The sequence below is a fragment of the Dermacentor albipictus genome, chromosome 7 (assembly GCF_038994185.2).
Source record: "Dermacentor albipictus isolate Rhodes 1998 colony chromosome 7, USDA_Dalb.pri_finalv2, whole genome shotgun sequence".
NCBI lineage: Eukaryota > Metazoa > Arthropoda > Arachnida > Ixodida > Ixodidae > Dermacentor > Dermacentor albipictus.
Genome location: NC_091827.1, coordinates 102,904,497 through 102,919,416, shown reverse-complemented (window position 1 = coordinate 102,919,416; position 14,920 = coordinate 102,904,497). Strand labels below are relative to the sequence as shown.

At 46.5% G+C, this 14,920-nt stretch overlaps 1 protein-coding gene across 2 annotated transcripts; it reads right to left on the bottom strand.

The window, feature by feature from the left end:
* Positions 1 to 3,161: 3,161 nt before the first annotated feature.
* On the bottom strand, positions 3,162 to 14,654 carry LOC135914001 (neprilysin-1-like). Of its 2 annotated transcripts, XM_065446702.2 has the most exons (3): positions 14,369 to 14,654; positions 11,940 to 12,029; positions 3,164 to 5,433 (listed from the first exon to the last, which is right to left on the bottom strand). In XM_065446702.2, the coding sequence occupies exons 1-3, from the start codon at positions 14,537 to 14,539 to the stop codon at positions 3,370 to 3,372; spliced, it is 2,325 nt and encodes a 774-aa protein (XP_065302774.2). In that variant the 5' UTR covers positions 14,540 to 14,654; the 3' UTR covers positions 3,164 to 3,369. The 2 variants fall into 2 exon arrangements, with proteins under 2 accessions (XP_065302775.2, XP_065302774.2); XM_065446703.2 differs by lacking the exons at positions 11,940 to 12,029; positions 14,369 to 14,654 and adding an exon at positions 11,331 to 11,476 and having other exon boundaries at positions 3,162 to 5,433.
* Positions 14,655 to 14,920: the final 266 nt, after the last annotated feature.

The window sequence follows — 14,920 nt, the reverse complement described above, 5'->3', positions numbered from 1 at the left end:
TTGCGTTAGTGGATATGTAAATTTGACGCCAAGAGATTGGAATCAAAACAGATTGGAATAGTTCAACGTTATAGGGCCCCGACTATACCCATACGGTGCCATATGAAAGTTCCTTTCAAAGCAAGCATCCTTTAGCTTTTACAAGAAAAACGAATAAGCTGACATAAGATGCTGCCTCATAAGCGGAAAGTTTTCATTTTTCCGGGGAAGGCTGGGGCCCGACCAGCTGTGTGTGTGTGTGTGTCTGAATATATATATATATATATATATATATATATATATATATATATATATATATATATATATATATATATATATATATATATATATATATATATATACATATATATATACATACACACACAACGGTGGTTTCGTCTGGTGGGCGGGTCTTCATCAGGGTTTACCAGTGAAGATCGATCAACCGGTCGAAACTGCTGCATTTAAATAGTTGCTCTGTTTACCTCGTAGCACTGCTCAAGTTCTTTATGTTTGAAAGGTAGCGTGAAGAATTTATCCGTACACACCATATATATATATATATATATATATATATATATATAACTTTTCATAACAGTTGCATATGAAGGAACTTCGTGTGACATCGAACAACTGTTCACTGCAGTGTCGGCCTTATATGAGTATGCACTAGAAACCATAGTAAGAGACAGTTCAATTTCACAGCAAGAGTCCCCTAGCACCCCCACGATAATGGCCTCTCTGGTGTAATCTTCCTTCGTCTAATTGTCTTATACTTCGCTATCACTAATACTGCTTCACATTTCCTGCTGAACTGCAACCTCGTCTTTTTTTTTTTGACACTGAGTTCGACACAAGCGCTACTTCGCATGACTTCTATTGATTTCGATTTGCAGTGATTCCGGGTTGACCTCATTTCGGTTCGACGACTGAGCAAATATTATATATATTTATTTATTTATTTATTTAACAATGTCCTTACAGGCCTCGTATGAGGCGTTGGGTAAGGGGGGCGTTACAATAAGATTAACAGAGTATATAGAACATATAAAAGCATAATAGACATACATTATTAATTGAGAGTGAAAAACTATATGCCTATCTTATACAAGTATTAAAAGCATTGTACAACATAACAAGGTCTGGAGTGTACATATTAGAAAAAAACAAACGATACAGTTTCTTTAATAAACAATGAAAAATAATGTTGCCACTCTAGTACAAATAATAACAATACTAAAGAATACAAGAATAATAAGCGAAATGAGCTCATAAACAAGAGAGCACATAACTGGAATAAAAAAGGAAAAAAGCATCGTGCACTTTATTGAAGTTGCGCGGTGGAATATGAAATGATGAGCTGGCGGAATTTATCGGGATTAGGTTCGGAGACGATGAAATCAGGAAGAGCGTTCCACAATCGAATGGCATGAGGAAGCGCCGACCAGTTGAATGCATGCGTGTTCCCGTAGATGCGTGTGAAGCTGAGGTGATTATGTAATCTGTGAGATGTGAAAGGTGCGACTTCAAGCCTTAAAGAAGATTTTCTATCCGCATGAACGTACTTGTGAAATAATGATATGAGTGCAAAATCGCGTCGAGTACTTAGTGGTTGAAGTGAAATATCAAGTTTTATTTGTGAGATGCTTGAATTGTAAGTGTAGTTACGCGAGATAAACCTGGCGGCCCTATTTTGAATTGATTCTAATAAGCTGATTAGGTTGTTATGATGGGGTGACCAGATTGGGGAGGCAAATTCGAGCTGGGGGCGAACAAACGTCTGATAAGCTAGCTTACGGATGTTAGAGGGCGAATTACGTAGATTTCGGCGTAAGTACCCCAGTGATTTTGAAGCATTAGCACATATAGTAGTAATGTGATGGGCCCAGGAAAGGCTTGGTGCGAGATTAATGCCTAAGTATTTGTAGGAAGTAGCTACAGAAATTCGGTTATTATTTACGTTATATTGAAAGGATGAGATTGAGTGTTTACGAGTGAAAGACATTACTTTGCATTTAGACGAATTAAGATTCAATAAACAAGTGTTACACCAATCGAATATGCGATGAAGGTCGTTTTGAAGAATGAGGTGGTCATCGGGGCTGGTTATAGGGCGGTAAATAATGCAGTCATCTGCATTCATCTATCTCATCAGTCATCAGTCATCTCATCAGTCATCTGCAGTCATATATATATATATATATATATATATATATATATATATATATATATATATATGAAAGTAATTGACAGCATTTATTAGGGTTGGAAACAATGCTACTTGCATGCACAGGTTATATATATGCAAGTAGCGATGTTTCCAACCCTAATAAATGCTGTCAATTAGTTTTTTTTTTTTCATGAGGAAAGCGAATCAATACTGAGACGCATCATTCACGTGCATTTCACACGCTGTTGATAAAGTCTGCCGATTATGAAGTCGGCAGGTTGTTTTTCTCAGGGTGAGAAAAGCACGCAAAGCAATTAAAAATATATATATTACGGGGTTTTACGTACCAAAACCACTTTCTGATTATGAGGCACGCCGTAGGGGAGGACTCCGGAAATTTCGACCACCTGGGGTTCTTTAACGTGCACCTAAATCTAAGTACGCGGGTGTCCTCTCATTTTGCCCTCATCGATATGCGGCCGCCGTGGCCGGGATTCGATCCCGCGACCTCCGTGTTCAGCAGCCACACCATAGCCACTGAGCAGCCATGGCGGGTGAAAGGCAATTTGAAGTGAGCTGAAGATGCAACTACATATTCATTCCCAAGGGATAGGCTATGCATATCTAGAAATAATTTGTTGCTTACCTCCTTTTCAAAAGATATAATAAAATTTGTCCTGTGTGTCTGTGCAACGGACAGACAAGTAGAAATATAAAAAAAATGTTATACTTAGAAACTACGGATGAGGCAGCCGCCGCTCGTGTATCTAATGCACTAAGTATGAATGAAAAATCCGCGCGCGCCTGCACCAACAATGATGCTCTAATCTTTTAGCCACAATAACATTTTAAGCGAAAAGGTACAGGCAACTCGAAACAAACCTCAAGTGATGTATGTAACAGAACTCCGGTAATGACACCTACGGAGAGGGGGGGGGGGGCGTAAGCTTCGGCATTGCTAGGGAGGGCCGTGCCCCCCTCCCTCCTCTCAAACTTCGGAGGGGGCTCAGGGCCCGGAGCTCCATCCCCCGTAGTCGGCGCCTATGTGCTGCCTCGAGAAAGACATGTTGACTCATTTTTTGCCATAAGGCGCGCGTTTAATAATGCCTGCGACGATTCACAGCTGCGCTTACGGTAGTTGTTTATGGGCCACTGTCTCACAAAAGTGAGGAATCACCAGCGCACGCAATGACGACAGCGAAATAATGTGCTAAAGTTGGTCACTCGTCAAAAAGAAATGTGCACTTCTTAGGCGGATTCATTGGTGAATTCAACGGGCAACGAAAAGCTTTTGCAAATTGCGGCGAGTTCTTGACCGGAACGTTGCACGCGTCGCCCATGGCCTGCGGCCGCTTGGAGCACAGCGAATAGCAGAACGCGAGGAAAAACACCTTATAGTCCTCGAACTCTTCAAGGTGAGTGACCCGGAAGTCTTCCACCAAGCGGAAGTCGACCTTTAACGCCGCGATGTAGCTCGCGTACGCAATCTCCAGGCCGACCACGGCGGGAAACAGGCGCAGCGGCCGCCACCGGGTGCCGTCCGTGGTCGGACGGACGTCGCAGTTGGCCTTACCGGCGTGCACTGCGGCCGCAGCGGGCTGCAGCCACTGGCCGCGCACGCCGGCAGCGTCCACCGTGATGCCGATTTCATCTAACGGCTTGGCCATCTGGCGACCGATGAGGGAGCCCAGTGCGCCGTATTGGATGGCCAGCGTTGCGTTGCGGTAAAACAGCGGCGGATTCAGGTCGCCGATCGCGATCGTCATCGTGTTCGGCATGTACAAGTACAACTCACGGCCGAACCGGGGAAACATGCGAACACTGTACACATCCGCGAAACGTTTGTGGTTGCGGAGTCGGCGATACACTTCAGAGGCGGCCAATAGGTTCGTCATGAAAGTCTTGCCGCTCATGTCCGGAAATACGCTGTACAGCGAGGCGCGTTCCTTTTTGTTGAAGAAGCTGTCAGCCGGCATTAAGACGCGGGTCATTCTGTCAAGCTTTAGAAAGGCCACTCGCTTACTCTCGTCGTCCATCCATGTCAGGTTTTTCACGAGCCGCTTGACGTTGTCGTTCATTCTGTGCATTAAGCTGTTGACATGCAGCCGACTTGCAGCGTCGCCGTAGCGCTCGGCCATCATCTTCGATGTGCTGTACAGACCCAGCAGGGATTCGACGTACGTCATGCAGCCGCGCTCCTGCATTGTCTTCAGCTCAGAGTACGTGCCGCGGAATCTGATGGATGGCACGCCATTAACAGCCCACAGATGGGTCTGAATAAATATCCACGACAGCCCGATGATCAACTTTTCGTGGGTGAAGTTGTGCAGTAACTTGTCTATGCTCTCTAGGATCCTTACGTCCTCGACGATCACTGTGTGGTCACCGGTCCAGTCGAACTGTTTGTCGTGCTTTTTCAGAAGATTTAGCCAGAGGCCTGCCGGTACAGCGGGTGTTTTTTCATTGAGGGCGCTTACCTTGAACCAGTCTTGTTGAGGGGCGTCGTAGAGGAACTGAACCTTGGCGTCCACAATGTCCTTCTCAATTTGAATTAAATCGACCGTTCCGATTCTAGCTTGTGAGCTATTGACGCCGAGTATTTCGTAGTAATCGTTCAAGTAAATCTCATATTTGGGAAGTGTCCTGGGATCGCGCATGTCCTGCTCCCAAACGGCGTCCAGGTGACCGCGCGAGACAAGCAACGTAGCGGATTCTCGAACGACGATAACATTCATGTCGAAGAGGAAGTTCATCTGCCAGTTCAGCGCCAAGTTCATCATTAGGTCGAGCGGATGCTGCCCCTTTGGTATACTACGATCGGGCCAGGTCATGCCGAGGGAGCGTCGGAACTCCGCGAACTGTCTCAGGTTGTTTTTTACATCCGCGGCGGCCCTGTTACAGCTGTCGAAGAACTGCGCCGCCTTTCCGGCTTGCGACGAGCTGTCTGTGACCTCGTCGAGCGCCATATCTAAGGCTGCAGCCCTCATCCGATCTTCGGTCGAGTCCCGCCGAGCGGGGTCGTCCCAGCTGCCGCACACGTAGGCGTGGAAGTCGTGACATGGGTCTACCGCCTTGTTGATGGCTAAGCTCAGTTCCCGGCCGAAGGCAGCGCAGTCGTCGGTGGCGCAAATCGCCACCTTCGTTCGCGTAGTCTCGGTCGTATAGAGATAGGCTACCAGGAACACGCCGACAAGCACCAGCAACAGCGCGAGGACAACGAGCAGCATGATGACCTTGCATTTAGTCACGGTTCTCGCTGGCTTCGGGGTGGTAGGTTCGCCGATCTGCAAGAAAAATCCGAGTAGGTTCATAGTGTAAAGGGATGCGTTGATTCTCGACAGTGTAGGCAACGGGGGGGGGGGGGGGGGGGAGGAGGGGGTTATTCTATAAGTGTCCACCTAGTGAACATGTCCATTTCGTCTGCTGCTGAAGTTCTGATTGGCTGGGGACACCGGTCTCCTCCTCACGCGTACCCCAGCCCAGACAATGAGAATTTCAGCCACAGATGAAATGGGAAAGTCTGTTAAGTGGACACAGAATACCGCTCCCCTCCTTCACAAAACAAAGATGATATAACGGTCACGTTTGCATTTTTTACGGCGGTAGGGCCATGTAAGATCACTAGATGGGTGCCTCTACTCAAACGTGCTTGGCGAGCTTTATAGTTGAGAAACATTTCAAGAAAGCTATAGCAGCTATTCAAGTAACATCAGTGCAGCTGCACTTACCCGTCAAGGCAATACATTCGGTAGCGAACGTAAATAGGGTACTGCGCTTATTAAAAAAAAAAAGTCGTAGGCCTACGCGACACACGCTGCACTTTCACATCTTAAGCTGCAGGAGCGGCTTCATAGGAGCTCCATTTTAGGCTGCATGCACTAGAAGGTCCTCGGGGCGAAGACTCTCCGCGTCGTTTTCATGAGAACGATCTGAACAGTCCGCACGCCGTCGACGGCGAGCTGCGGCTTGTGCTGCTCCCTGTACAGCGGTCGGCTGCGCCCCACGTTGCCTGGTTACAGCTGCGCGCGTGCTACGCGATTCGCTTCTTCAGCGGCTGTTCGTACCTTGCGAGGAGGTGCCACAACGCGTACCAAAGAGTAAACACAGGTATCCAGACTACGTGGAGCACATGTCACATCCCTTGACCCGTGGCACGATACGATGCTGTTGTTGTTGATTTATTGTCATCACATTTGAAACGGGGCGGGGACAAATAGTTTACCTAGCCTTCTTGTGTTAACCACGTCCAGCTACATACAGCATGCAACTGCTACATACAACTGCTACATGTCGGGACACCTGGTGGGATACAACGCTACTGCAATACGAAGTTTCCACATATCGAGGCTACGCCGCGCGCATGGCGTATCGCGTGACAAATGGCACGTCACAATGATAATGATGATGGCGGTGATTTATTTGCACTTCCTTTGAGACGGTACGGTGACAGTCACCTAGCCTGCTTGATTTAATCAGGTATGTTATGCATGCTTTTCATTCTATCATTTTCAATTTGTATACATAATTTTAACCTTCATTTTCTTCCTCAAATATTCTCTGTCTACCTTGTACCGCTGCCTATGCAACTGCTACATGGCGTGCCACCTGGTGTAATAATATGCAACTGCAATACAAAGTGTGCACGTATCGACGCTACGGGGCGAGCATCTCACATCGCGTGACAGGCGGCAGGATACGATGCTAATGAAAATGATGATGACTGTATGGAAGATGATTTATTGGCATCCGCTTTGAAAGGGGGCGGTGACAAACTGTAGCTAGCCTGCTTGATTTAATCAGGTGTGCCATACATGTTTTTCATTAAAGCAATTTTATGTTCATCTCCATAATCTTTTTCTTTCTCAAACTTTCTCTATCTACCTTGTACCAAAGCCTATGCCACTGCTACATGGCGTGTCATCTGGTATAATATCCAACAACATTGCAAAGATTGCACGTATCGACGCTACGCGGCGCGCATGTCACATTACATGTCTCCTCGCGCGCTAGGATGCGTTTATAGGACATGTTTCCGCTGCAAGCTAGCAAGCGCTGGTGTGGCTCAGTGATAGAGTAGCTGACTGCCGCGCAGCGGGCCCGGCTTTGATACCGGCGGGAACTGGGCATTCTTTTGTAAATCGCAGCGTCAGCTGCGACGGACACCGGTGGTGGATGCGGTCAACATCGCCAACCGATATGGTTATTCCAATGAACCGATGACAGCTTACGCTGTAAAAAAGTTAATAGCCAACGCATTTGTTGGCCAGACGAAACAAATAATGACGTGTCATTTCCTGCAGCAACAAGCCACGGCTCTAGAACTGTCGAGAACACGGTCACACCTAGGTGTGACCATGCTCGAAGTAGTAAGGGTAAGCTCGAAGCTTTCTGACGCAGCATTCATTACTGATCTAATTTTGTCGTCACCAGAGCATTTGACTAAGTGAGCCTAGCATAAAAATTATTCTTCCATACCAGTAGTTGGTTCGCGCTGAAGGAGTCTATTTGGTAACACGATTACATTGCGTATATGTGTGCTTTTTCTAGAATCAATGACGTAGAACCAGTGTCTGTGGCAATGGTCAGCGAAATGTATTTTCCAGCAACGGAATGTGGGTGCCCTCTGTCCCTAATATTAAAGATAAAGAACAGTCCTTGCAAAAGATTTTCCTTGGGTTAAAGATTTTGAAGCTTTGTACCCCAACTCAGATTTTACTATTCCAATACATGTGAGACGTAGAAATGCTCAACCGCTGTACTGCTTCAAATGAAACTGGTGCATTTAGGAAGGAAAGCTGAATTATGCGGACTGCAAGTAAAATAACTTTTGATTTATTACGCTATAGCTTTTACAGAAATTGCCGAGAATCAGCGTTTTGTAAAACTGAAGCCGAAAGTTAGCTACTCCTTAGCTCTGCATCAAGAAACAGATATTCTGTAAACTGCGTCGCTAGGAGCATCTGAAGTAGACAAATGCAGTGTATAATTTATAGCTTACGTAACATTGCTAGAATGCTTACGAGGTTTTCGCAAAGCGCTACTCAGAAATAAGAGGTATGTTTCAGAGTGGCGTGTAATACAACAGGGTGCCCCAGAAGTATTTCCCTGTTTACAAACATGCAGACGGCAGAACATATGACACACAGACACACGTCTTGAATGGCATGTGGCATATTGAAGTTTTTCTGTGTACATGCATACCTCACTGTTACTTTGTTTGCTACAGGGCTCAGTGATGTAACAGCGAAATCGGACCCTATTTTCAAACAACATGTGCTCAAACCAGGAGAAAGCCCAGTGCATCCTCTGGTATCACGATACACAGTCACCAAAAAAAAGTCCAGGGACAATTCCAGACGGCATGCCAAAGACACCCAGCAGACGTTAAAAGCGACAATATGTGGTATGTGAAGTTCAAGGCAACAGCTCGGAGCTTCTGTGACCTCCAGGCCTGATCTTCCTCGTCGAGCGATCAGGCCTGGACCTAGTGCACAGACAATTTAAACAGTGAGAGATGCCTTCGTCAGAAGTCCCACGAAGTCAGTCCTCAGAACCTCACGTGAGTTGCAGAATCAGAAGACATCAGTGCACGGCATCCTGTGTTGACAAACATGCGAGTGGAATTGGGATATCGCCTGCATATCCTTCGGACAACGAAAGGAGCACACGTCGAAATTTATTTATTGTGTGTGTGTGTGCGCGCGTGCGTGCGTGTGTGTGTGTGTGTGTGTGTGTGTGTGTGTGTGTGTGTGTGTGTGTGTGTGTGTGTGTGTGTGTGTGTGTGTGCGCGCGCGTGCGCGCGCGTGTATGTGTACACAAAAACTTTATGTTAACTGGGCTTGAAGGTAAAATATATGTGTCGTATGTGTTGTAAGTTCTGCCTTCTACATGTTTGTAATCTGGGAAAGCCTTCTGGGGCACCCCATATTTTTCCCGATTTAGATAGTGGTAGGTGCAATCTTCATAATAGTGATATGTTTTGATGCCGAGTTATACAGTTGATGAGTTAGTGCTCCTATTTCGTTTGTTACTTTTGAGATTTGTTACTTTTATTTTAATAAACAATGAATTATTCTAATAAAATATCTACAGCCTGCACATTTTACTTTTTCCCTCTAAGTGCAACGAAGCTAATAAAATTCATTGCCGAGGGTTTCGAGTAACACAGTTTCCCTGCTCTCCAGTATTTGTATAGGTGCTACCGAGGCAAAGCTCTCTCTTAATAAGCTTTCGCAAGCGCCGTGTATGGAAGGAGTCCGGGTGGATTTTGACGACCATGGGTGCCGCATTATATGCAAAGTACGGCACATGAGTGTTTCTGCACTCCGCCTATGGCAGAAAGTGGCTGCAGCTGCCGGTAATTGTACTGGTAACCTTGTGTTCCGCAAGAGAGGGCCGTGGCTAATCAGCCACCACATCGGGTGAGTCGCTTTTCTCTGTAGAAGTGGAACAATTGGCTATGCGTTTATATACCGGGTGTTAAAAATTAAGCTTTATGGATTTCTTGAAATTAGGCACTGGGTGACACGTGAAGACCACCTGCGCAAATAAGTTATCTGGCCAAGTGGACACAAAGTGAGATGATAATTATCGCTGTCGGCAGCCGAATTAACTAAAGTTGAATAATTGATTTTTTATTGACTGCAGTAAGTGTGTGTGTGTGCGTATTCAAAAGTTAGAGGCGGTCGTGTTTCTACACAGGCTCACTTGGAAGAATTATTCTAGCATGTGTTTGCTCCGAGATATCTGACTCCAAAATTTAATTGTCATTAGTGTTATTACGCATGCAAGAGTGTGAGGATCGGCGCGAAGGTCCTCCCTCATTTGACGTGGCTGTTGCGTGCGGCGTCTAATCTGACAACAGGGCGGAGGCAAAGATGGTAACTGTTCCCCTTCCCCTCCCGGCTCGCGAAATCAAGATATGACAGCGCCGTGTGCCGTGCAGTTGTTGCTCTAGATTTCAATAAAACTTGCAGTACTAGAAAATCAGCAGTCACTTTATTTCCGTAGCCCAAACAAGGGCCGCGCCCGCTCGTCTAGTCACCATTACGCAGGCGCACTGCCTTCCGGCTTCTCCGCTCGCGCCATCATGGCAGCTGCCGCCATCGTTGCAGGCTGCGCGGTCGTCTGTTACGACATCGGTTCCGCGTTGTTCGATTTTTTATTTATATATTTTATTAAATATTCTATACTTCTATGACTGGTGTTATTAAAGGGACACTAAAGCGAAACAATAAATCAGTTTAGACTAATCAAGCATTGTTTGCGAACCCTGCAGGCAGTAATTTCAAAAAAAAATAGTTTGATTATTAGATGAGAAAATGAAGGTTCAAGTGTTATTATTTGAATTTCGCGCCGAAACCCCAGCGCCGGTACGTCAACGTGACGTCAGGGATTCCAGAGTATGTTTTCGCATTTGGGCCGCGTTGGCTGAATAACGGTTCCCGAAACTTGCCATGTGTAATATTTTGTTCCTTTAGAACACAATGTAGTCAATCTGTACCGCTTTATATAATTAGCAGGCCCTAGAAGATATCAAAATCCAAGACGTCACAGCCCTCAGGTGCGGGAACTTAAGTAGGCGTCGCCACCCGTATTACGTTATTGTGCCTTTTCTGGCTTACCGAAGGTCTTATCGTTGTAAGAGTGGTGTTTTCGGTGTTGTAGAACGGTAATTTACTGATGCAGAAGAAATCATTTTTCACTTTAGTGTCCTTTTAAATACAGATGCAGGCAATGCAAATAACATTGCGCCTAGTCTATAATACAGATGCGCAATAACTTGCACACATCGAAGCTGAGATAAACTAGAGAGCTTAAATCTCCTTCAGTACCATATCTTAGTAGTGGTGCATCAAAACGCAACAAAAAATTGTGTGCGTGCATCCTTTTGCCGTCATTGCCCTTGAGATTTGATAAAATATCATGGCTGTATCTTATTTTTCTTTAGCCTTGGCTGTATGTGTCGACAAAGTCAAGAGCGCGCAAAGTGCATAGCTCAACATTCACGCACTCAAGCCCTCCAGTACAAGTGTCTCACCGACAGCAGATGGGCTGCCGTCATGACGAAAGGGTCAAGCGACACTGTTTCTATGTCAGTCCGCTCAAGCTTGCACAGAACTGGTTCGCACATTCAAAATGAATACCTGCTCAGAAAATAAAGTGAAATACTTGTGCTCACCAGCTGTTATTAGGAAACCTGAAAAATTTTGTAGAACTCGAATTCCCGGTGTTAGAACACCACAGAGCCACGCAGCACATGCGAGTTAGCCATCTTCGTTGAATGCTTGGTTGACCTGACTCCCTGCTTCTTCCGTTCTTTGCACGCCTGCTCGAGCTTCTGTGTCTTGTCTTTCCCATCTTCATACTTGGGGCGATAACCGAAGCAGATGACCAAGTGCGATCCGATTTGTGATATCGCTGAACGAGTGGCAAGGGTGAGCGGAGGTAAGATCGACGGACGCACAAATACAACCACTTCGCGAGCTTCACCCGATTTAAAATACACAAAAAGAGATATAAAAAAATATTATGATGTCCGGAAACCGCTTAGAACGCACACGTTCCTTGAAACCGAAACTAGCACTTGCCTTCCGGGGGTTGGTCTGGCCTTTGCGAAGTTGGCTATTAAATGCTGAATAATAGTGCAAACAAGCGTAATGCAAAAAATAGTGTGACTTGCTCCGTACAATAGTCAACAATATGCAACTCGCTGTATCCTTCTAATGCGCCTCGGCATCCTTTTAAACTTTGGCTACAGTTAGCCTCATGGGACGTGAATGAGTCTTACCTTATCTATGCTGAAGGTTCTCTTTGACAGTCGTCGTGTTGAAAGCCTGGATACCGTAGGTACGTCATACCTCTGTGTCGTCGATGAAATCTGCGAAGCACGAGAAGTGAAAGGACGCTTTAGCTCACCGTGTTCACGAATAAATGAAAGCAGAGACGCCCTCGTTACACAACTGGACCAATATTTAAGTGAAATGTCAAAAGTATTCTGTGCCGCATTTCGGGCATAGTTATATCAAAAGTTCTGCTAGTTTAGGAACTTTTGCTTAGTAGGTATCATTGCGATGCTGCCCGGATTAAACATTAAATTATGGGGTTTTACGTACCAAAATCACTTTCTGATTATGACGCACGCCGTAGTGGGGGAATCCGGAAATTTCGACCACCTCGGGTTCTCTAACGTGCATCTAGATCTAAGTACACGGGTACCCGCCGTGGTTTCTCAGTGGCTATGGTGTTGGGCTGCTGAGCACGAGGTCGCGGGATCGAATCCCGGCCACGGCGGCCGCATTTCGATGGGGGCAAAATGCGAAAACACCCGTGTGCTTAGATTTAGGTGCACGTTAAAGAACCCCAGGTGGTCAAAATTTCCGGAGTCCTCCACTGCGGCGTGCCTCAATCAGAAAGTGGTTTTGGCACGTAAAACCCCAAATATTATTATTAAGTACACGGGTGTTCTCGTATTTCGCCCCCATTGAAATGCGGCCGCCGTGGCCGGGATTCGATCCTGCGACCTCGTGTTAAGCAGCCTAACGCCATAGCCACTGAGCAACCACGGCGGATCTGCTGCCCGGATGAATATCTTCAAATTTGGCCCCCAAGCGAACAACTTAAGGGATAATTACTGGACAAATGTGAAATAAGTATCTTAACATTGTGTTTCGCATTGCTAGTAATGCCTACCCTTTCTTTTTTTTTTTGTAATCTACCAGAACAGGACGATTAGCGCTGTACGCCAATGTCAATTTATCTTAAGCAATGTAGCGACAAACCGTATTGATAGGGACGCCTTTATTTACAATCTGTAGTAGGAGGAGCAGGCTAAGAATGTTGATCGCATTAATACACGCAGCGCCATAGTGCCACCACAGACCACAGGGCGTAGACCTTTGGACGCCAAAAGAAAAGTGCACTGAACGCGACCTCCCGACCGCAGGCAAGTTTGTCCCGCAGGCACTGTAGAATCAGGGTTCAGCATATCTGACTTCGAGTTCTCTATGGCGCGATAGCACAGACGCCGATTTCAGGCGTAAGCTTCTTGTTCATTCACAGCAAGAATTACTGGCGTTCACACTTTCATCAGTGGAACACGCATCAGCAGATTGCGCTCACAGCAATTAAAAAGCTTTTTCGGCAGACCGAAAAGTGCCTCATCGATCTAGAGAAGAAAAAATTCAGTGCAATTCCACTCTGAACGTGGATGACCAGCGAAGCTGTGCATATTGGCCCCGAAATGGCGAACTGTCTATCACCGTGCGTCGAACGCCGTATGCATATAAATGGAAGACGAGGTTCCACTATAGTCGCTCGTCTACGATGTTGAGCCTCGGAAGATGATGAAGCCCCGGGGGAAGGGGGGGGGGAGGTGCTATACATACCTATTATGTCTTGTTGCAAAACGCGGCACGACACCTTTTACTAAGGAATCCCGGCACGTAGAACAGACACGCACCTCGCCGCAGTCCGAGGGCGCACACTGCTTAAATATAGCCAAGGTGATCGTGCCTTGGTCGACGTCCCGCAGGGCAGTAATGGTTGTGAGGTCACTCGAAAACCGCAAGCTGTCACACACAACACAGACCACACAAGATTGGTTCCCCGCAAACTCCTTCTGAAACCTGGCCGTTGCTCCGGTGAAACATTCCAAGTTTGCGGGATTGGGGCCACATGGACGGTTCGCATTTATTACCGCCTCGCAGTCTTGGCGTGCAGCCCGCTCACGGGACCACCACCACGGGAACATCTGATACGAGTTGTATTTCGACCTAAAATATTACTTTTTGCAAGCTGGCGGAGTGTTTCAAGCCTGCTTCAACTCCACCGCGGGTAGGTCCGGTATTCCGCTATCTGCGGCATCGGCCCACGTACGAGGAGAAACTCTCGTTCTACATGGCTCGATAGACGCACGCAATTTTTTCCAGAACCTATAGCCACATACAGCTTCACTGTAAAAGCGCACTAAAAAAGTTACAGTATACCGGCGATGATGATGATGACCGGTAGGAACCTATTTTTTGGTGCGATTCTCGTCTGGAGCCGATTCTCGTGCTACGGCCGATGATGGTGACTGTGCGACATAAAAGCCAGCTAAGAGCCCCTATAACAGTCTCAGATTTAGAACAAACCTGGCTTCTTAGGCCTAAGCATGACGTACGAACTGCTGCGCTATGCCGCGGAGGAATGACGTATTCGAACATGATTACTACTCACCGCACTGGTCCTGGTGGCGAGTATTTCGGGGAGTGAAACTTTGCGGGACTTTTGCTTCGCATCCTCGCCGCTGTCCTTGGATTTAGCCGTGCTAGACTTCGCTGACGCGGATGACTTGGAGGATTTCGAGGATTTCGAGGACACGCTGCTCTTCCTTGACCTATCAGCCATGACGTGTCGTTGACCGTTAAAGTTGACTGTGGTAACTAGAAGATTCGAGTCGTCGGCTGCGGAGCCTGGACAGCGAAGAAAGGACGTGTGCAAGCGGAGCGCGGCAGGACTCTTCGTCTTCTTCGTTTTCAGCTTGACCTATCAGCAACGCTCGCTCGTCGAAGAAGGACAGTTGCTCTGGCTTGTAAGGAGAGGTGAAATTTCTACGACTCGCAGATAACTGTACGGGATATAAACTCAGAAGTATACACCCACAAGCAAAAACAAAAATTAATTCGGAGGGCGCTTGATCTTCGTCTTTAAGAATGGAACGCGATAGCATTCAAAGATGCCTGACTGCTTCTCACGCTTTCCGTCAACTGCAGCTTATGTAACCTTAAT